Source organism: Microcebus murinus, chromosome 27, assembly GCF_040939455.1.
Source record: "Microcebus murinus isolate Inina chromosome 27, M.murinus_Inina_mat1.0, whole genome shotgun sequence".
In the NCBI taxonomy this organism is placed as follows: domain Eukaryota; kingdom Metazoa; phylum Chordata; class Mammalia; order Primates; family Cheirogaleidae; genus Microcebus; species Microcebus murinus.
In genome coordinates, this window is record NC_134130.1 from 746,631 (window position 1) to 770,061 (window position 23,431).

The 23,431-nt window shown below is 43.4% G+C and overlaps 1 protein-coding gene across 5 annotated transcripts in view; it reads right to left on the minus strand.

Annotated features, from left to right (window-relative positions):
• Positions 1–3,692: 3,692 nt before the first annotated feature.
• LOC109729229 (uncharacterized) overlaps positions 3,693–23,431 on the minus strand; it is a 29,238-nt gene continuing 9,499 nt past the window's right edge. Inside the window, exons 1-6 of one of the 5 annotated variants that reach the window (XM_020283926.2) lie at positions 15,692–15,907; positions 13,856–13,909; positions 10,207–10,292; positions 8,862–8,988; positions 8,603–8,663; positions 3,693–8,348 (exon numbers count right to left, since the gene is read on the minus strand). In XM_020283926.2, the coding sequence (XP_020139515.1) occupies positions 7,196–8,348; positions 8,603–8,663; positions 8,862–8,895 (1,248 nt within the window). In that variant the 5' untranslated portion in view covers positions 8,896–8,988; positions 10,207–10,292; positions 13,856–13,909; positions 15,692–15,907 and the 3' untranslated portion in view covers positions 3,693–7,195. Of the gene's footprint in view, positions 8,349–8,602; positions 8,664–8,861; positions 8,989–10,206; positions 10,293–13,855; positions 13,910–15,691; positions 15,908–23,431 lie in introns of those variants that run through there. The other 4 variants (XM_020283923.2, XM_020283925.2, XM_075998302.1 and 1 more) reach the window with 4 other exon arrangements.

Here is a 23,431-nt window from a genome sequence, read left to right on the forward strand (position 1 = left end):
GCGTTTGAAGGGACGCCGCGCAGGCCCCGCCCCGGCGCCCCTGATTGGATGCTGCCCCAAGCCCCGCCCCCTGCGGCCTGAGTGACGGGACCGTGGACCTGCGAGCCATACTGACAGCTTCTAGCCTCAGCCTCCCTCAGCCCCAGCTCCCTCGCAGCCCAGCTCAGAAAACGTTTGCATTTCAGCCGAACCTCCTCGAGATTGCCCCGGGGGCCGTCCTCACTCCAGGGCGTGTCCCTGCCTCCTCCTCACGGAGGACGGGGCCAGAGTGTGCGCAGGGAATTCCAGACTCGGTGTCCAGGGCAGCGATCCTGTCCCCTCAGGGCAGGAGGGGAGCCCAGATTAGGCCAGGTGAGACTGCAACAGGACAGGGGGCCTGATGTCCTCCAGGGGTCGGGAATGTGGGATGGGGCACGGCCCGGGCTTCCCCACAGGCCCCTCCTCGCCCTCCTCACAGTGAGGAAGCGCTCCCTCCTCCAAGTCCTTCATTTTCACCAGCAGGAAACTCTCACCTGGAGTCAGTTTCAGCTTCAGACCTAAACGCACTGTCCAATTCATAAACGCTTCCTCCAGGAGACAGCCCAGACTGTTCTTTCTCTGAGCCTGACCTTGACAGATTTTCTTCATACATGAAAATTAGTCTGACTGCAGCGACCCTATGCAGGCCACAGCCAAGACACTGTCCAGAAAATGGCCCCCGGCTCCTGAACTTAAGGGTTTAGAGGTAGAGTCCCTGGTCATTGAGCACATCTAGGGGAACAAAGCACCCAAGATACAACTCCGGACACACAGAGGTCACGGTCAGAGTGACCCACTCACGAGATTCCCCTGCCACATCGAGATGATCCTTACTGAAAAGGTACAAACTGACCTTAAACCAGAAAAGGAGGTTGCACAGAAGCAAAAGATATCCCAAAAGAAACTGGAGAAACAAAAAACTTGTGGTGGCAATCACAGCAGCAACAAAAATAAATAAATGGGACATGATCAAGCTACAAAGCTTCTGCACAGCCAAAGAAATAGTCATGAAAGTAAACAGACAACCTACAGAATGGGAGAAAATTTTTGCATCCTATGCATCCGATAAGGGACTGATAACCAGAATATACTTAGAACTCACGAAAATTAGGAAGAAAAAATCAAATAACCCCATTAAAAAGTGGGCAAAAGACTTGAACAGAAATTTTTCTAAAGAAGACAGAAGAATGGCCAACAAACATATGAAGAAATGCTCAACATCTCTAATCATCAGGGAAATGCAAATTAAAACCACAATGAGATATCACTTAACCCCAGTGAGAATGGCCTTTATCAAAAAATCTCCAAACAATAAATGCTGGCGTGGTTGCGGAGAGAGAGGAACACTCCTACACTGCTGGTGGGACTGCAAACTAGTTCAACCTCTGTGGAAAGCAATATGGAGATACCTTAAAGCGATACAACTGAATCTACCATTTGATCCAGCAATCCCATTGCTGGGCATCTACCCAAATGATCCAGTGACACTCTACAAAAAAGACACCTGCACTCGAATGTTTATAGCAGCACAATTCATAATTGCAAGGCTGTGGAAACACCCCAAGTGCCCATCAATCAAAGAATGGATTAATAAAATGTGGTATATGTATACCATGGAGTACTATTCAGCTCTAAGAAACAATGGTGATATAGCACATCTTATATTTTCCTGGTTAGAGCTGGAACCCATACTACTAAGTGAAGTATCCCAAGAATGGAAAAACAAGCACCAGATATATTCTCCAGAAAACTGGTATTAACTGACTAACACCTAAGTGGACACATGGGTGCTACAGTAATAGGGTATTGGGGAGGTGGGAGGGGGGCGGGGGGCGGGTATATACATACATAATGAGTGAGATGTGCACCATCTGGGGGATGGTCATGATGGAGACTCAGACTTTTGGGGGGAGGGGGGGAAATGGGCATTTATTGAAACCTTAAAATCTGTACCCCCATAATATGCCAAAAAAAAAAAAAAAAAAAAACTTGTGGCACAAGAATAAATTCAGCATAAATTAAATGCAAATAAAGTTTAAACAAAAAACCAAAACCCCCCAAAAAACCCCACAAAATTGCAGACTGTACTAACTATGCCTTCATGATACCTCTATGATAAAGGTTGTTAAAAGCTTTTTGCATATAACTTTTTTGTATTAATTTGATCATGGTCTGACTGGTACAGTGTGTTAAAAAATTAAAATGCATATAGATACTCAGGAAGATAGTAAATGAGGGGAAAGAATGTAACTTATGTTCATTTTTCAAATTACTAAGGCCTGTTAGATAAAATTTTGTGCCGTTTCAAGTGAACTGGGTGAAAATCCGTTCTAACACAAATAAATAAGTTTTACCTGAAAAAACCACATATCAACCTAAGTTCATTTATCCTAAAAAGGATTTTTCCTATATTTTGATTTTGCTTCACAAAAAGGTAAAAATAGAAAACACATTTATCTAAAACTATCTCAAAAATCAATGTATTTTCCATATATAACCAGAATATCATATTCATAATTAATTATTCCCTAATATCAATTGATGGTATTAAAACCTTAATTATACAAAATTGAATTGCAAAAGGTAATATACTCCATTCTATGTAAAATATGTAAAAATGTAGAAATACATTTCCTCTTGTCCATTAAACACATAATAGAGTGTAACCTTGAAAATATTCATGATATTCTCTATGTGTATATAGCTCTCTCTGAAGGTAGCTCCAGAGTGAACAATGAGTCTTAAGATTGCCAAAATAACATTTCTAGTTGCTGAAACTCAGAAATGGCAGCTTTTCTAATCATAGACATCAAGACTCAAACAGGAAGCAACATCACTGTCTTTCAAAAGTGGTGACCTTCCCTGCTTATAAACACCCTTTGGGGCTGTGTGCTTATATTCTCTCTGTGGTGTTCCTTGGGCTCTTGAGGTTTGGTCAGATTGCTGCTCTGTTCTGTGATACCTGGGTTTAGGCTTTTCTGAAAAGGAGCTTGGCTGACACCTTCAAGTGTTTGGATTGCTCCATGCCATAGTCTAATATGTAAAACTAACATTCCCATGTTGCTGTTTACTCTGCAGTACTGGCCGAGGGCCATTGAAAAATTAGCATCAAGAGCATATTATATGCTGGGCACAGTGGCTCACACCTGTAATCCTAGCACTCTGGGAGGCTGAGGCAGGTGGATCATTGGAGCTCAGGAGTTTGAGACCAGCCTGAGCAAAAGTGAAACCCCATCTCTACTAAAAATAGAAAGAAATTAAGTGGCCAACTAAAAACATATAGATCCTAGCTCTTGGGAGGCCGAGGCGGGCGGATTGCTCAAGGTCAGGAGTTCAAAACCAGCCTGAGCAAGAGCGAGACCCCGTCTCTACTATAAACAGAAAGAAATTAATTGGCCAACTGATATATATATTAAAAAAAAATTAGCCGGGCATAGTGGCGCGTGCCTGTAGTCCCAGCTACTCGGGAGGCTGAGGCAGCAGGATCGCTCGAGCCCAGGAGTTTGAGGTTGCTGTGAGCTAGGCTGACGCCACGGCACTCACTCTAGCCTGGACAACAAAGTGAGACTCTGTCTCAAAAAAAAAAAAAAAACATATAGAAAAAATTAGCTGGGCACGGTGGTGCATGCCTGTAGTCTCAGCTACTTGGGAGGCTGAGGCAGGTCTGCTTGAGCCCAGGAGTTTGAGGTTGCTGTGAGCTAGGCTGATGCCACAGCACTCACTCTAGCCCGGACAACAGAGTGACTCTGTCTAAAAAAAAAGCATATTATCTGAGCAAGACTGGCTTGTTAGGAATAGTGATGAAGACTTTGTTCCTTCCTACGCTTGTTATTTGGACAAGTTATATAAACATATTGGTCTCACATGATACAGATTTTTTTTAAAAGACTATTATATATCTTTCTAAGGATTAAGTGAACTTAATTGAAGTATTTAATGAAAAACAGTGTTCAATACAGTTTAGGGTTTAGAGAATAAATAAGGCAAAAACAAGTCAAGAAGATTGGGAAGTGACCTCCCCTCACGAGGAAATGTCCTAAGGTGTTGGAGAGAGACCTGTCCTATACCTGCAACATGGAACAATGCTCCTCGGTGACCATGATGGATCAAGGGAAAAAAAAAAACAAACAGGTAATCATGTCTCTAAATTTAATAGAACATGTTCTAAATCACAATGGTGATCAAAATTCCCTTCCCCTAATTAATGTGAATGGTATGTAATTCTCATGAATTAGGTTTATGTCACTCCATTCCCCACCCCACTACCGCTAGAGTACAATAGAGCATCATTGTGGCTCATTGCAACCTCAAACTCCTGGGCTTAAGTGGTCCTGTTGCTTCAGCCTCCTGAGTAGTTGGGACTATAGATGTGCACCACCACACCCACCTAATTTTTCTATTTTGTAGATGACAAGGTCTCCCTCTTGCTCAGGCTGGTCTTGAACTGAACTCAAGTGATCCTTCCAGCTTGGCCTCCCAGAGTGCTAGGATTACAGGCAAGAGCCAATGCACCTGGTTCATACTCCATTCTTTCTGCCATCTAGGCAAGAATTACTATGATCAGGAAGGGTAGAATTAAACATTCAATACAGCTAAATTGAGATAAATGACTCACTTCTTTGAGTAGTGACGCTAAAACAAACATAAATTATGTAAGAAATTCTACTGAGAATCCTTACTGATACATTCTGCATTCATTTATGGCTTCCAGTCATATTTATTATAATCTCTTTGACAACAGGTATGGTATCTGGTGATCCTTGGCACGAGAGCACTCACAACAGCATGATTTAACTTTTGGGATTATGAGTAAATGAAAATTGAGGATCACGATAAAAATTTTATGTATATAAGCAAGAAAAGTAAAATTTACAGGACAAAAAACATATCTGAAATTTACATACAACATAATATGGAATCACAAGTCAAATGAATAACTTGGTAACATTTTCAACATGATCTGATCCAAGATGGTAATGGGACATTTTAACATAGCTTTCAGTAAATGAAAAAGACAATAACATCTGTTAGTACACAGGTTGTTAAAAACAGTTAAGAAACTATTTTTTAGAAACATGAACAGAAATCCTGGTGGGCAAATACATAGTTTTTAATCAGATATAATCAAACATAATGGAAAATGAAGTGAGACATTACAATTAGCTATGAATAACAGGAAACATTTGAAATTTCCTGATAAGAAGGTGCTTATTCTCTGATGAAACTACTTGAGGAGGGCAGTCACTCCACTATGCAGCAAAGGAACAGGCTCCCACTTACTTGGTTTGGATGGAGGCATTGTAGTTATCATGCTGACTTGAGAAAAGAGCCATTAACAATAGAAACAAAAGTGTTTGTGCAAATTACACCTTATACCAATCAATCAATAGACTTGGACAGTTGAGTATGAGATAATATTCCCACGTAGGACAGGCTCAATTGGTTCTCCAGTGCGGGAAGATCAGCTACTTCTCCCCATGAGAAATCGGGTACCTTAGGTAGACGTTGTCACAGAGAATAAGAAATTTATAGGAAATAGAATGGAAATAAAGGAATACAGAGAGATGAAGGTATACTTTTATAGATTTATATAAAGAAATTAGCATAAAAGAAGGGTACTCAGGGGTCCCCACTACATCCCAGTTGGCAGTAAAGACACGAGGGAAGTTTCACGTTGGTTTTATAAACATAGATATCAGTTACTGGTTGCCAAGGGTAACAGATTTACATCATAACGGGTAGTTCTGGTTCCAGGAGAAACACATTTACATAAAAATAACAACAGGTAGTTCGGTTTGGATTAAAACTTTTTTCAAAGGGCTTCTAAAAATTCCTATTCTATCTATGTGAACAAATGGATACAAAATCTTCAAGGACTAACTTCTAAGTTCTAAGAGATAGCTATCATTTAACAGAGGAGTAAAACAGAGATATAATGGCTCCATATTTCTTTTATCTAGTTATTGTGGATTGATGCAGTCAGGAGCAAGAAGGAAGCTCAGCTCTTTATGTTAATTTGCTCTTAGCCACAGGGGTTCACCTCTGCTCATTGTTCCAGCTCCTTTCGGCTCCTATCCCATGTTGCCATGTATATACCTGCCTGCTTTTTCAAGGACAGAGGAGTCACAGGTTTGAGATATCAGAAGCCTTCTTGGAATGCATCCCTACCAGAGCTCTGATAGCCCTCCCATGGCAAGGCAGCCCTTGATATGCAAACTAACAAGTTCACATATTCCTTCAGGGCAAAGCCATGCAAAACTCCTGAAATCAATTCTCTTTAATATAGCAATATTGGGCAATACAATAAAAAATTAATCTTACGAGCCACATCTCATTAATTTCTTAATCATCCTTCCTCAACACTGCAGTAAACATGTTATAATGCCGAAAGAAAAATCAAACTGTGCATGGACCTTTAATATGGATCTACTGGGGAAATCTTTGGAAACTTCAACCTCTGGCAAAATGAAAGTCAACTAATTTTGAACACACTTTTTTTTTTTTTTTTTTTTTTTTTTGTTTTTTGAGACAGAGTCTCGCTTTGTTGTCCAGGCTAGAGTGAGTGCCATGGCGTCAGCCTAGCTCACAGCAACCTCACACTCCTGGGCTCCAGCGATCCTTCTGCCTCAGCCTCCCAAGTAGCTGGGACTACAGGCATGCGCCACCATGCCCGGCTAATTTTGCATATACATATCAGTTGGCCAATTAATTTCTTTCTATTTATAGTAGAGACGGGGTCTCGCTCTTGCTCAGGCTGGTTTTGAACTCCTGACCTTGAGCAATCCGCCCACCTCAGCCTCCCAGAGAGCTAGGATTATAGGCGTGAGCCACCGTGCCTGGCCTGAACACACTCTTAATTGGCAAGCCAAGGAATCAGGAAAATAGGCTGGAAGCAGGGGTCTGCACAGCTTGTACAATCTGTCTGTCTCCCTGTATGGTGCCTCCAAAACATGATGAATGGCTTCTTCATTTCTCTCTTTGAAATTTCATGTCAGATACACTCCTGGTAAATTGTACCATGGAATTATTCAACTCCTTGATTTCATTGTCCTATTGCAATTCTCTCTTTTCAACTCAAAACTCAATTATCTCATATGATCTTTCTCTACTCGATTTTCCTATCCTTCAAAGGAACTGGGACAACTGCATGCTTTCCTAATTTCTTATAGGATTTCTCTCACGTATTAATGTTATGAGTTCTTTCATGCTTTAGACAGTAAGCAGAACAAATGAAAGCTTTCCCACATTCCCTACATGCATAGGGTTTTTCTCCAGTGTGAATTCTTTCATGTATTTGAATGTACCCAGAATAAGTAAAGGCTTTACCACAGTGCTTACATTGGTAGGGTTTTTCTCCAGTATGAGTTCGTTCATGTCTACGAAAGGAACTGACACAATGAAAGGCTTTCCCACATTGTTTACATTCATAGGGCTTCTCTCCAGTGTGAATTCTTTCATGTATTCGAATGTACATGGAACAAGTAAAGGCTTTACCACAATACTTACATTTATAGGGTTTTTCTCCAGTATGAGTTCGTTCATGTCTATGAAAAGAACCGACACAAGGAAAGGCTTTCCCACATTGTTTACATTCATAGGGCTTCTCTCCAGTGTGAGTTCTTTCATGTATTCGAATGTACATGGCAGACCTGAAGGTTTTCCCACATTGTTTACATTCATAAGGCTTCTCTCCAGTGTGAGTTCTTTCATGTATTCGAATGTACATGGCAGACCTGAAGGTTTTTCCACATTGTTTACATTTATAGGGCTTCTCTCCAGTGTGAGTCCTTTTATGATACTGCAAGGAAGTGGAACAACTGAAGGCTTTACCACATTGCTTACATTCATACGGTTTCTTCCCAGTGTGAGTTCTTTCATGTATAATACATACACTCAGAGAGTCCAAGGCTTTCCCACAAAACTTACATTTATAATGGCCATCTCCACTGTGCATTACCATGTGTTTTTGAATGCTTGTGAGAGAAATGAAGGTTTTCCCACATTCCTTACATTCATAGGGTTTCTTTTCTGTAGCAGGCCTTTCCTGTGTTTGAAAGGGGTGGCATGAACTGAAGGCTTTCCCACCTTGCTTGTGTTTATATGGCATCTCACCATATTCCTGATACTTATGTGGTTTGGGTCCAGTATCAGCTATGATGTGCCTATTATGGAATGAATGAACAATAGATATGTCTGCACGTGCACTGCTGTCACATGGTTTTATGCCACCAGGAGTTTTCTTATTCACCATATGATCTGGAACCAGGCTGAAGGTTTCTCCAAACTGACTACACTCTTTACTTTCAAAGAGTCTCTCTCCCAGAAAACTTCTGTAGAAAATGAAAAGCACGTTATTAAGGATTTGTGTGTGGTTTTTTATTTACTAATAAGTATAATACTTGTATTTTTAACATTATCAAGGAAAGTGAAGGTTTCAGAGAAAATTTTGCAGGTATAAATAAATCTGACACTGCACTTATTTGTTTTGTTTGCATGTTTTTAACATTTTCTGACATTCTAAGATTCTCTTGAGATACATGGCTTTGAGCACTTACTAACTTAGATTACTTAGAGCACTTACTACCTTAGATTTCTCCTGGGGTTTCTGTACTGATCTTCAATGTTCTGGTCTTTCCATTGTTTTCCTAAAATACATAGCCAGAAAAATAATTATTACAAAATGATGAAAAAATTATTACCTTCCACATTCACAGTACACTGCAGCCATGCCTGATTTATTCACCAAAGTATTCTTTCCCCATATTCAATGTCATTAGACAGTGCTGATGAGTTAAAACACTGATTCTTTAACTCACTGTGTGAAGGTATACTGTCATCCTTACCTATAGAGGCCAGGTTCCTCCGGGTTTCCCACATCACATCTCTGTAGAGATTCTTCTGAGAAGGATCCAGCAAAGCCCACTCCTCCAGGGTAAAGTTCACAGCCACGTCCTCAAACGCCACTGAGTCCTGAAACACCCCACATGCGTAGAGGAGGATGGGTGAGACCAACAAAATTGGGGACCTATACACTATTCCTAAGGTCACATGATGCTACAGACTCCAAACACTTCTTTTATGAGTTGGTCACCAGAATTTTACTCTCCATCTACACTCATTTCTACCCACACATCAATTCTGATACTAGACTTGAACTACTAGATAAAACAAAAGTACAATAAGAAAACATGATTTTTTTTTTTTTTTGCATCCAGTAAGAAAGATGTGTTGCCTGTGTCACCCCCAATTTCCCTTTATACAGTGGATCTGTAACACCTGGCTGGACACATTCAGGATGGTATGACCATATATTCTTCAATTTATTCACGGTGTCCTTTGAAGCACAAAAGCTTTAAATACTAATGTAGTCTAAACTATTTACTTTACCTTTGTTCCTAGCTCTTCTGTTGTCATATGATAGAATCTTTTTCATAAATATAAGAGAATGAAAATTTTGGAGTGACATGCTATGTAACATTAATAGGGTGATATTCTCCTTTGTTCCCATGGGAGGATGAGCTGGTGTATTTAATTCTGCAGGCTGGAACTGAAAGCTACTATACTATGGAGGATAAAACTATTTAAATTTGTACTATAACAGCATAATACTTCATTATGCTATATACTATAATACTCTTCATGTATGATAGCTGTGTATCATATAGAAATTATATATAATATATACTGATTAGCTCTAAAAACTACACCTACAAGGCTGGGCACGGTGGCTCACACCTGTAATCCTAGCTCTCTGGGAGGCTGAGGTGGGCAGATTGCTCGAGGTCAGGAGTTCGAAACCAGCCTGAGCAAGAGCGAGACCCCGTCTCTACTATAAATACAAAGAAATTAATTGGCCAACTAATATATATAAAAAAAAAATTAGCCGGGCATGGTGGTGCATGCCTGTAGTCCCAGCTACTCGGGCGGCTGAGGCAGGATTGCTTGAGCCCAGGAGTTGGAGGTTGCTGTGAGCTAGGCTGATGCCACGGCACTCACTCTAGCCTAGGCAACAAAGTGAGACTCTGTCTCAAAAAAAAAAAAACCACCTATAAAAACTCTGTGCATGCATATGTATGTGTATGTATGTATAAATAAACACTAGATACTACACTAGATAATGATAGCCTATACTATAATACTTTACAGAAATATCTCCTTTAAGGAGAAGTCAAAGCCTCAGTCACATACTTGCAAAGAGAATCCAGGAATGTGTCACAACATCTATACCCCATGAACATGTGGGATTTAATCCAGGAAAGCAGCATTGCTTTCACCTGTGAAAATCAATTCATGCAATTTATCATATTAACAGAATTAAAATCAAAACCCACAAGTACATTGTACTACATGCAGTAAAAGCTTGTGACGAACTTCAATATCCCTTCATGATAAAAATAATAAACTAGAAATAAGTGAAAACTCCGTCATCTATTATAAGGCATGTATTAAAAATGCATGACTACTACCATATTTGACAGTGAATATTAAAATTATAAATATAAAAATATTTATCCCAATGATGAGAAACAAACAAACATGTCTGCTTTAAACAATTCTATTCAACTTGGGAAGGGAGTTGAGACTAGGCTGACTGGGTCAGAAAATAAAATAAACGCCAGATTTATAAGGCATACACATGTAGCCCTCTGACAAAGGATTTGTCACTGAGTATACACATGTACAAATAGACACAGAAATAAAGATCCAAAATGGTCAACATGATTCCTGAGTAAAAAGGCTGACTACTGCCAGGTGTGGTGGCTCACGCCTGTAATCCTAACACTCTGGGAGGCCAAAGCAGGTGGATTGTTTGAGCTCAGGAGTTTGAGACCAGTCTGAGCAAGAGTGAGACCCTGTCTCTACTAAAAATAGAAAGAAATTAATGGCCAACTAAAAATATATAGAAAAAATTAGCCGGGCATTGTGGTGCATGCCTGTAGTCCCAGCTACTCAGAAGGCTGAGGCAGAATGATCGCCTGAGCCCAGGAGTTTGAGGTTGCTGTGAGCCAGGCTGACCCCATGGCACTCTAGCCTGGGCAACAGAGACTGTCTCAAAAAAACAACAACAACAAAAAAAAATTAGCAAAAGATCTAGAAATATACTTCGCCCAAGGAGACACACATATAGCAAACAAACACCACATGTGACTAGAGAAGAGCAAATTAAAACAATGAGGTATTATCAATTACCTGGTAGAGTGGCCAATATCTTAAACACTGACACCACCCAATACTAGGGAAAATGTGAAGTATCAGGAACTCTCATTCACTGCTGGTGTGAATGGAAAACATTTCATTCCCTTTTAAAGACACTGAGGCACACTGTTAAGATAACCAGGGTCTTGTCATATGACAAAGCAATCACACTCTTAATTATTGACCTAAGTAAGCTGAAAACTGATGTCTGCACAAAAGAATTCGCACAAACATTTTTAGCAGGTTTATTTATAACTGCTAAGAATTAGAAGCAACCAAGATATAAGCCTTTCTTTTCTCCATTTTTTAAGAAACAGGGGTCTCATGCTATCACACAAGCTGGTCTCACATTCCTGGCCTCAAGTAATCCTCCCACCTCAGCCTCCCCAGGAGCAGAGACTACACAGGCCATATATACCATACCTGACTCAGGATGAGCCTTTCAATAGGTAAATGGATAAGCAAACTGTGGTATGCCCATACAAGGGAATATTTATTCAGTGATAAGAAATGAGCTATAAAGCCACAAACACTTGGGGAGACTTTAAATGTATATTGTTATACGAAAGAAGCAAATCTGAAATAGCTACTAATAGTACCATTCCAAGTATATGATATTCTGGAAAATGCAAAACTCTCAGAGTAGTGAAAAACAACAGTGTTTGCCAGGGATTAAAGGGACTGACAAAATTGAGGGAGGGGACAGTGATGATTAGGGGGAGCACGGGTTATTTTCAGGGTAGTCAAAACTCTTCTGTATAAGACTGTGAGGGTAGATACATGACACGTGTACTTGTCAAAATGCTCAGACCCATAGAACACAAACAGTGAACCTTAAAATACCTATTTCAAGAACTCTGTTTGTTTCTTCAGACCTTATCACAAATTACACTCAGGTTCCAACCAAATAAAAATGTTAACATTCAAATAATGGAATCAAATTCGTAAAAGTTTGGGCAAAGAGCAATTATTAATATATAGCGGCAAGACTCTACAAAGGAAACAAAAAGGAAGCAGCTCAGGAAGGCAGCATGCATCACCCCCAGTTCACAAGGGACCCCACAATCCCTTAGCTGAACACATTCCCAAGCTTAGGACCCACCCTGACTGTGGAGATGGAGTCCAGGGTGGGGTGACATCAATGCAGTGCCTGAAATCTGAGCAGCCAGAAAACTGAATTCTGAGAGTTCCAAACATCCTACTATTCCCTCTTCACAGTGTGGAAATACTCCTTCAACCAGGGTGTCAATCCCCACCAGCGACCAGACACTCACCTGGAATGACTTGAAGGATCTGATTTATATATATATATATATATTTTTTTTTTTGAGACCAAATGCATGGTGTTTGCTGAACACCAACCAATTCTCCAAAACCAACTGTTTATCAAACAAGTCAATTCTGAAACCACCCAGAGTTAGCAGAGACCCCCACAATTTCCTAGCTGTTCCCACAACACAGCCCCCACTGCAGATGCCAATCACAAGTCCCAGGGGCCACCTGTAGTTCTGCATATAAATTGGGGACCCCCATGAGTCCCTCCTCAAGTTCAATAATTTCATAAAACCACTCACAGTTCACTTACATTTACCCATGTATTATAAAGGACACAGCTCAGCAACAGCCTAATGGAAGAGATGCCAGGTCCAAGGTAAGTGGCAGGGAACAAGGAATAGGGATGGTAAGTAATCCTGGCAATGGGTAAGATTGCAGAAATCTCCCCATCCTGGTGTCCTGTAAGAGCAGCCTACTGAAAAAAAAAATCCTTCCATTCTGACTTAGATCGTGTTCCCTTAGTTTCACCTACTACAAAGGCAGACCCAGACTAGAAATCCCCAGTTTTCACCTCCCAAAGGATGTGAATAGCTTTGTTTTTAGTGATCAGAAAATACCTGTTAACCAAATTTTAAGCTTCTCTCCTTCTTCCAGGCCCCTGAATGTTGATCCACCTTTGTCTGGGCCCAAAATACAACTCCTCTTACTGACTTCAGGGTCCAGGATCTGATTTTGCCCTGCTCCTCCACGTGCTTTCTAATCTTGTTACTCCCTGTGATAGAAATTCCTTTTCTGCCTAACCTTTGAGAAATTGTCCTTTAAAGTCATTCCTTATCTAACCCCAGATTTGATTCATTAGCAACATCTAGAAAAAGCCCCAGGACAACAATTAGAACCTCTGAAAGGGCCTCAATGACCCAGGACATCTGCCTGTGGGTCCCGAGCTTTCCAGACCTCTGAATTCTCTCAGTATAAAGGGCTCCTCCCAAGGGCAATGTGAGCAGCTGGCACACCTGCGGGGTAGACTTCCCAGGAAGAACCAACTGGGTCTGCAAAGACCTTCCTTTACAAGCTCAAGAATGGCCTGAGCTTGCGGTCACTGGGCTCAGGTGTCTTCTTCAAAGCAAAAATACCCAGTGTTTCAAGAATTCAGCAAAATCACCCAAAGCCAATTTATGTTTAGAAGTGGGAAGGAATGATAAGGCACTTAGATTTCATACCTCTACAGGGAAAGGAAAAGTATCTAACCCTTTCAGACAATAAACATATTGTGAAATTAAGTAATTCAAACTTAAAGTTTTGGAACTTTCAATGATTTTGAGCCTTAAGAGGAATGTGACTATGTGTTTCGAGTCACATAGCTTACCGCTGCAGCTTGTGCTTTTCCAATTATAGATTCACTCTCTTCCTTATTCTTGTTCTGTAAATGATTAAGAAAGACCAAATGGTGCCAGGGATAAGACCCTCTTAGGACCACTACCCCTTCAAAAGAAAAAAGAAAAGAAAAAAAAGACCACTACCCCCCCTTACAGAAAGTTAAAGCATTTTTATCATTCTGGAACTACTATTGGTTTTACATATCATACCTCCTGAATCTATCCTCCCTGTTTTGTTTCCTTTCACAATTTTCATCTCATTACCTTTATCTTATGTGTTTTTAGATCCCCATTGCACCTTCCAGCCTCAAATTTGGATTTTAAAAATAATCATCTATCCTAGGACTCGTGGAGGCCAAGGTGGGTGGATCGATTAAGTTCAGGAGTTCAAAACCAGCCTGAGCAAGAGCGAGGCCCCCATCTCTGCTAAAAATAGAAAGAAATTAGCCGGATAACTAAAAATATATAGACAAAATTAGCCGGGCATGGTGGCACATACCTGTAGTCCCAGCTACTTGGCAGAGTGAGGGAACAGGTTCGCTTGAGCCCAGGAGTTTGAGGGTGCTGTGAGCCAGGCTGACACCACGGTAATGAAGCATGGGCAACAGAACGAGGAAAGACAAGAAAAGAAAGAAAGAAAGACAAGAAAGACAGAAAGGCAGAGAGAGAGAGAAACTGGAATCTGATCCTTTCCATTATTTCAGGTTGACAAGTCCAAAACAGGCGACTACATAGCTGTCACCAACCAAGTATCTAATTTAGGTAGGTCCCTCTGCACCTTATAAAATCCTTTCCTTCAACCACAAACCATAAACCATGACTGGGTATTTCTCATTCATGAACAGATGTTTGCTCAAGTAAACCCATTAATCTTTTTTTATTTTTGAGACAGTCTCACTCTGTTGCCCGGGCTAGAGTGCCAAGGTGTCAGCCTAGCTCACAGCAACCTCACTCATGAGCTGAAGCAATCCTCCTGCCTCAGCCTCCTGAACAGCTGGGACTACAGGTACGACCCACCATTCTAAGTCCCATTATTCCAAGTCCCACTATTCCCGGCTAATCTTTTCTATTTTATTGTTTAGTTGTTTGGCTAATTTCTATTTTTAGTAGAGACAGGGTCTTGCTCTCGCTCAGGCTGGTCTGGAACTCCTGAGCTCCAACAATCGCCCGCCTCAGCCTCCCAGAGTGCTAGGATTACAGGTGTGAGCCACTGTGCCTGGCCCTTTTTCTTTTTTTTTTTTTTTTTTTGAGACAGAGCCTCGCTTTGTTGCCCAGGCTAGAGTGAGTGCCATGGCATCAGCCTAGCTCACAGCAACCTCAAACTCCTGGGCTCAAGCAATTCTGCCTCAGCCTCCCGAGTAGCTGGGACTACAGGCATGCGCCACCATGCCCGGCTAATTTTTTCTATATATTTTAATTGTCCAGCTCTTGGCCTTAAATCCCTCAATTTTTAACAGTGCTTCAGTTTAATTTTTAACAGGAGAAAGAAGGGACAGGGGACCCCACAGACCGCAGCGCCGCCCACGCACGACCCCACACGCCAAGTCCCGACCCCCCGCCACGACCCTCCCGCCGTCACCGCACACTCTGGGGACGCGGGGCCGCCCAGAGAGGGCGCCGGGCCCAGGGCGCCGCGCCGGGGCGAGACAGGACGCCCGGGGGCCGGCTGCCGGCCCAGCCCCACTCCAAGGGCCTGTGGGACCCAGGGCCGAGCTGTGACAGCGGTGACTCTGGCCCACAGACCTCGGGGCGGACCGCGGGGAAGCCCGGGTCCCGCCACAGCCGGTTCCGGCCGGTTCCAACCAGCTCCGGCCCCGCACACTCACCATTTCCGTGCTTCTGGGGTGACCTGGCGGCTTCCCTACGGCTCGCGCGACCAGTGCAGGTCACAGCGCAGGTGACCACGCCACACAAGCCGCGGCGGAGGCACCCGGGGCCTCTCTGAGCAGCGAGGCCCGAACCGGGGCGAGACCCGCACGAACAGCGAGCGGAGGGAGCCGAGACTGGAGACGCCTCCTTCCTTCCCGCCACGCACAGCGCGCAGGCCCCGCCCCGGCGCCCCTCATTGGATGTGGCTCCAGGCCCCGCCCCTGCAGCCTGAGTGACAGGGGAAGCCATGGGAACCGGGACCTGCGGATTCTGACCGGCAGGTTCCCCCTCCCCCCAGCCTCTCCCATCCCCCTCCCCCCCTGCGCCTGCTCACAGGCCGTTTCCATTTCAGCCCAGCCCGGGCCACGTTGCCAGAAGGGCCCCTGTGGTCCTCCTCACTCAGTGGGCTGTCCCTGTTCTTCCTCCTGGACCGGGTCACAAGTGTGTGCTGGGAATTCCAGACTCAGTGTCCGGGGGAGGGATCTGGTCACCTAGACCCGGCCAGGCCACACTGCAACAGGACAGAGGGCCCCATGTCCTCCAGGGGTTGGGAATTTAGGATGACACATGCCAGGGCTTCCTCACATACTCTGAGATCCCCTCGCTGTGTGGAATCGCTCCCTCCTAAAGGCGGGACCTTCATTTTCAGAAGCAGGAAACACTCGCCTGCAGTCAGTTTAGTCTTCTGACCTAAATACTGTTCATTCTGTGAACTAAAATAAAATTTTAAGGCTCACCGCACCCACACGGGCTGGCTAAATGGACCCCTTTGTGACCAAAGGAATATCCTAAAACTAAATTGTCTGGCAGGAGGAGGGAGGTCAAACATGCCTCATCATGCCCCCTCCCTTCTTGGAAACATCCTTTGTAACCCACTGACAGGCCTAAGGGTATGCAAGACAACCTGCAGGTCCTCAATTTACTCAACAAATCTATGTCCCTTGGCTTACCTCTGATAACAGCTCCTTATGTGACCAGGGGTCCTCAAACTTTTTAAACAGGTGGCCAGTTCACTGTCCTTCACACCACTGGAGAGTGTGCACTGTGTGCCTGGGACATGCCGGCTGCTAAGCAGGACAGGCAGCAGCGGAAAAACCCCAGAGGGCCTGAAAAATGTGCTAGGCAGCCGGCATGTGGCCCTTGGGCCATAGTTTGAGGACTCCTGCTTTAGACAAAGCTTCATGTCTTTGACCAATTATACACCAAAGAATCTTTAAACCCACCTGTAACTTCTAAGCTCCCCCCACCAGCTTCAAGATGGCCCACTTTGTCGGGCAAAACCAATGTATCCCTCCCACGTATTGATTTATGACTTTACCTGTAACCCCTGTCTCCCTGAAATGTATAAAACCAAACTGTGACCCAGCCACAGCGAGTCCACTTGCTCAAGGCTTCCTGGGAGTGGCTGCAGGTCATGGTCCTCAAATTTGGCTCAAAGTAAATGTCTTTAAAGTTATTTTACAGGCCGGGCGTGGTGGCTCAGGCCTGTAATCCTAGCACTCTGGGAGGCCAAGACGGGTGGATTGCTCAAGGTCAGGAGTTCGAAACCAGCCTGTGCAAGACCCCGTCTCTACTAAAAATAGAAAGAAATTAATTGACCAACTAAAAATATATATACATAAAATGAGCCGGGCATGGTGGTGCATGCCTGTAGTCCCATCTACTTGTAAGGCTGAGGCAGGAGGATCACTTGAGCCCCGGATATTGAGGTTGCTGTGAGCTAGGCTGATGCCACGGCACTCACTCTAGCCTGGGTAACAAAGTGAGACTCTGTCTCAAAAAATAAAAAATAAATTATTTTATAGAGTTTGGCTTTTTTTTTTTTCCGTTGACAGATTCATAAACCCTTTCTCCAGGAGACAATAAAAACTATTTTTTCTCTCAGAGTGGGCATCATAGATTTTCTTCAAACGTGGAAATTACAGCCTGACTGCAGCGACCCTATGCATGCCACAACCAAAATACTTTCCAGAAAACGGCCCCACACTCAGACACTGAACCCCCTAACTGCATCTGCATGTGGGTCCCCTGCTGTCCAGTGCTCCTGGGCTTCTCAGAGTCACATTCCTGCTGTGTCTGTCCTGGGCAGCTGGAGGCCCCGGCAGGGAGGCCAGGCTGCCCAGGGAGCCCAAGGGGAGCCCCATGTCCCTCCCTTTGCAGCCTCCAGAGTGCCCTCAGCTTGGAGCCCCTGGCCTCAGGCTCTGCTGCCCACTGCAGGGTATTCACCTGCTTCTTAAGAGGATAATGGTGTGTTAGTCTTTTCTTGTCGTTAATATAGCACAGGCACATGTTTTATCTCCCTGAACACTGGAATAGCACTCACTGGTTTTCAATTTGTACTTAAAAGCTATACAGGGATGTCATGGCGACCCCTGAGTACCCTCGCTTTACGCTACTTTCTTTATGTAAATCTATAAAACTATACCTTCGTCTCTCTGTGTTCTTTTATTTCCATTCCATTTCTTATTAATTCTTATACTCTGTGAAGACCCCACCTAAGGACCGGATTTCTCACAGATCTACCCACAACTTCTAGCTGTGCTAGGATTGGAAGGGCCTACTTGTGCAAACCACAGAAACATCACTACTAAGACAGCAGTAGCAAACTAAGCTATGTTAGAGTTCTTTTACTAATAAAAGCAATACACCTTGCTTAGTTAAGCTGATAGCTTTTCAACCACTAAAGAAAAAACAACATACACTTGAATTTACAGCTGCTGGCTTAAAGTTCATAATATCAGTAATGTAATATCTACCACTTAAGTGTTATATAGTGAGAATATATGACGTCAAGTTTGATATGCTCTAAATCCTTAGAAAAAAATGTAATATGAAATCAGCCCAACATTAGAACCATATTTGCCTAAAAGGAACAGATTTTTCTTAGCATGGATCTGAGTTCATTAAGAATGTTTACGCTAAAATCATATAGGAAAAGGACCACATTGTTACAAATGGTGAATGGGCCTTCTTGTGCATTTCGACTGCACAAGCTAATGCTGGCTAAAAATGCAGTAAACAGGCCCCAGTGTGCCCTCAGCTACCTCATCTGATATACATCTCGCTGAGATCTTAATGTCCAAAAGCTGTACCCTACATAACCCAAGGACAGAAATAAAGTATTCCATCTCTTGTGCTTTAGGTACAAACTGTAGTTTGCAACCATTTACCACAACAGCATTCTGACCTAAGGGACTTTTATTTATATTCACCAGTTGTAATCAAAGACATGTGGGCCGGGCACGGTGGCTCACCCCTGTAATCCTAGCACTCTGGGAGGCCGAGGCGGGTGGATCGCTCAAGATCAGGAGTTCAAAACCAGCCTGAGCAAGACCCCATCGCTACTAAAAATAGAAAGAAACTAATTGACCAACTAAAAATATATATAGAAAAAATTAGCTGGGCATGTTGGCCCATGCCTGTAGTCCCAGGTACTCGGGAGGCTGAGGCAGGAGGATCGCTCCAGCCCAGGAGTTTGAGGTTGCTGTGAGCTAGGTTGATGCCACAGCACTCACTCTAGCCTGAGTAACAAAGTGAGATTCTGTCTCAAAAAAAAAAAAAAAAAAAGAAAAGGCAACATGTGGTAAATCGCTATACAAAAATCATAGCAAAAAGTTAAAGATACAGGCCGGACGCATTGGCTCATGCCTGTAATACTAGCATTCTTCAAGGCCGAGGCAGGCGGATCGATCAAGGTCAGGAGTTCGAAACCAGCCTGAGCAGGAGCAAGACCCCGTCTGTACTAAAAATAGAAAGAAATTAATTGGCCAACTAAAAATATATAGAAAAAATTAGCCGGGTATGGTGGCACATGCCTGTGGTCCCAGCTACTCGGGAGGCTGAGGCAAGAGGATTGCTTGAGGCCAGGAGTTTGAGGTTGCTGTGAGCTAGGCTGACGCCACGGGACTCTAGCAGGGGCAACAGAGTGAGACTCTGTCTCAAAAAATAAAACTAAAAGTTAAAGATACAGAGGAAGATGAAATAAAGGTTGGAGATACGTGGGTGGGAAGATGTGGGGTAATAAAGGCTTTATGAAGAAGAAAGTTTTTGCTAGGTTAAAGGAAGAGTTGGATTTGGGAGCTGAATGCCAGGGGAGCAAAGAAGGGCATTCCAACAGAAGAGAAAAAGTGAAAAATCAAACCATAGAGACTGAAAAATGCAGGGCATGTTGGAGGAATGGGTATAAAACAAAGATGTGGACAGATAAGACATAAGGCTGAGGAAGGTCAGGTTTAATCAATCACACAGGATCCTGAATGTTGGCCTATGGAGCCAATGGGAGATATTAAAGTTTTTTCAACAAGTAAAATGATCAGAATTGCAATTTTAAAAGTGTTTGTTGGCTGGGGCAATGGCTCACGCCTGTAAGCCTAGCACTCTGGGAGGCCGAGGAAGGACGATCCTTTGAGCTCAGGAGTTCAAGGCCAGCCTAAGCAACAGCAAGACCCCATCTCTACTAAAAATAGAAAAATTAGCAGGGTGGGAGCCTGTAGTCCCAGCTACTCAGGAGGTTGAGGCAGGAGGATCAATTTAGCCCAGGAGTTTGAGGTTGCAGTGAGCTATGATGATGCCACTGCACTCCAGCCTGGGGTTACAGAGCTAGACTCTGTCTCAAAACAAAACAAAACAAAAGTCTTTGTTGGGACAGACATGGTGACTCAGGCCTATAATGCCAGCACTTTGGGAGGCTGAAGTAGTAGAATCCCTTGAGCTCAGGAGTTCAAGACCAGCCTGGGGAGCAAGCAAGATCCCATTTATACAAAATTTTTTAAAACATTAGCTGGGTATACTGGTGTGCACCTGTGTCCCTGCAACTGGTGAGGCTGAGGCAGGAGGATCGCTTGAGCCCAGGGGTTCAAGGCAGCAGTGGCTATGATCGGGCCACTGCACTCCTGCCTGGGTGACAGAGCAAGATCATGACTCATAAATGAATTAAATAAAATAAGTACATAAATTTGTCTGTCTTGGTTTTCTTTGCTACCTCCTCTTCTAGAATTAGAGAGTTCTAGAGAGTTCTAAAATTCTTTTCTTTCAGAGCATTCAGTTCATAATCATATACTCATTAGTTGGTCATCTTTCTGACATGAATAGCCTGACACGTAAGTGCACCACAAATATTAGCTAAATGAATAAAGAACAATTAGAATAACATAGCAGCAGTATGTAGTATGAAATACAGAAAAAGACATTAACCACAATGTTACTACTATGGCAAGATGAAGACCTGCAAGATGAAGATGAAGACCTGAACTATGTCATGAAAAAAATGAGGCTGGCCGGGCGCTGTGGCTCACGCCTGTAATCCTAGCTCTTGGGAGGCCGAGGCGGGCGGATTGCTCAAGGTCAGGAGTTCAAAACCAGCCTGAGCAAGAGCGAGACCCCGTCTCTACTATAAATAGAAAGAAATTAATTGGTCAACTGATATATATATATAAAAATTAGCCGGGCATGGTGGCGCATGCCTGTAGTCCCAGCTACCCGGGAGGCTGAGGCAGAAGGATCACTCGAGCCCAGGAGTTTGAGGTTGCTGTGAGCTAGGCTGACGCCACGGCACTCACTCTAGCCTGGGCAACAAAGTGAGACTCTGTCTCAAAAAAAAAAAAAATGAGGCTATAAATGGCAAGATACCCAATTTAGAGATGATTAGGTGAAGTGATGAGAAAGAAAAAAGAACCAGAAAGTTTTGAGCCACAGCCACTAGGGGGAAAAAGGGTGGGCAGGTTTTAGAAATGATTGACTGGAAATACATTTGAAAGTAGGTGCCAAATAGAAAAAAATGTTCCCCTTCCCTATACACCTTTCACCCGATAATCATCACAATCCCATTCCTCCTCTTATAGCTCCATTTCCGATGCCATTCTTTAGGACTCTGCTCTAGAAGTATCAGTTCCAGACCAAAGGTAAATGGTGTTTCACTCCAAACTTCAGACTTTGTAACTGAAGTTTACAAGACATATTGGTGCATACCCACTTCTGCTTACAGGAATGGAGCTTCCTCCCCGCCAGACTCAAAGGGCCCCACTTAGGAACGTTGCTGGGGACCTTGATGGCAACATTCCAAAAGCCACTGTGCACATTTGTATAATACATAGGATTGAGCAGACATTGCTGTCTTCCTGTACAAATACTGAGCTGCACTCTAAGAAACTACTGGTACCAGCATGCAGTGTGCTACCAGCACCCCATGGGGCCCAGCTGGCAGGTTCTGGATTTCATGCTATGGGCTGATTTCCAAAGGTTTCATGACATCCACTCTGGCCACTTTCCAATCCAGTTTCCTATATTCTGCTTGACATTATCTCCAAAAACTATTTATACTTGTAATAGGAATCTTCCTAAAATCTCACATTCAAGTGGGACACTTTCCAAAATTACTTTTAGGTTACTTGAAAATTTAGTCATGTGCTACAGTTGGATGGAAAACAAACAAAATAATCCCAGGACGTTTTGTGAGTCAAAACAAACAATAGTTCTGCCCACCAGATTTTCCTATGCTAGAGCAATGGATGTTTTAAGTACAAATTGAAAAACAGTGAGTGCTACTTCCAGGGTCAGGGAGACAAAACATGTGCATGTGCAACAAGAAAAGACTAAAAACACCATTATCCTCTTAGAACCAGACACCCTGCAGTGGTAGCAGAGGCTGAGGCCAGGGGCTCCAAGCTGAGGCCAGTCTGGAGGCTGCAAAGGGAGGGACATGGGGCTCCCCAGGCACCCTGGCCTCCCTGCCAGGGCCTCCAGCTGCCCAGGACAAACACAGCAGAGTGTGACTCTGAGAAGCCCCAGGGCACTGGACAGCAGGGGACCCACATGCAGATGCAGTTGCGGGACTCTTTCTGAGATTGCACATCAGCAGTGTGGGGCCATTTTCTGGAAACTATTTCTGTTGTGACATGCATAGGGTCGCTGCAGTCAGGCTGTAATTTCCATGTATGAAGAAAATCTATGATGGCCAGTCTCAGAGAAAAAATACTTTGGGTTGTCTCCTGGACAAAGGGCTTATGAATTTGTCAATGGGAAAAAAAGCCAAACTCCATAAAATAGTTTTAAAGAGACTTACTTTGATCCAAATTTGAGGACCATGACCTGGAGCCACTCCCAAGAAGCCTTGAGCAAGTGGACTTGCTGTGGCTGGTTTACAGTTCGGTTTTTTGTTTTGTTTTGTTTTTTTTGAGACAGAGTCTCACTTTTTGCCCAGGCTAGAGTGAGTGCTGTGGCATTAGCCTAGCTCACAGCAATCTCAAACTCCTGGCTCAAGCGATCCTCTGGCCTCAGCCTCTTGAGTTGCTGGGACTACAGGCATGTGCCACCATGCCTGCCTAATTTTTTCTATGTTTTTAGTTGTGCAGTTAATTTGTTTTTAGTAGATACACAGTCTCACTCTTGCTCAGGCTGGTCTTGAACTCCTGACCTTGAGCAATCTACCCGCCTCAGCCTCCCAGAGTGCTAGGATTACAGGGATGAGCCACCACACCTGGGCCTGCAGTTTGGTTTTATATATTTCAGGGAGACCGGGGTTACAGATAAAGTCATAAATCAATAAGCGGGAGGCATACATTGGTTTGGCCCGAAAAGGTGGGTCATCTTGAATGGGGGGGTGCTTACAGGTTATAGGTGGGTTTAAAGATTCTTTGGCTTATAATTGGTTAAAGACATGTAACTTTGTCTAAAGGATTGGAATGTTTCAACATAAGGAG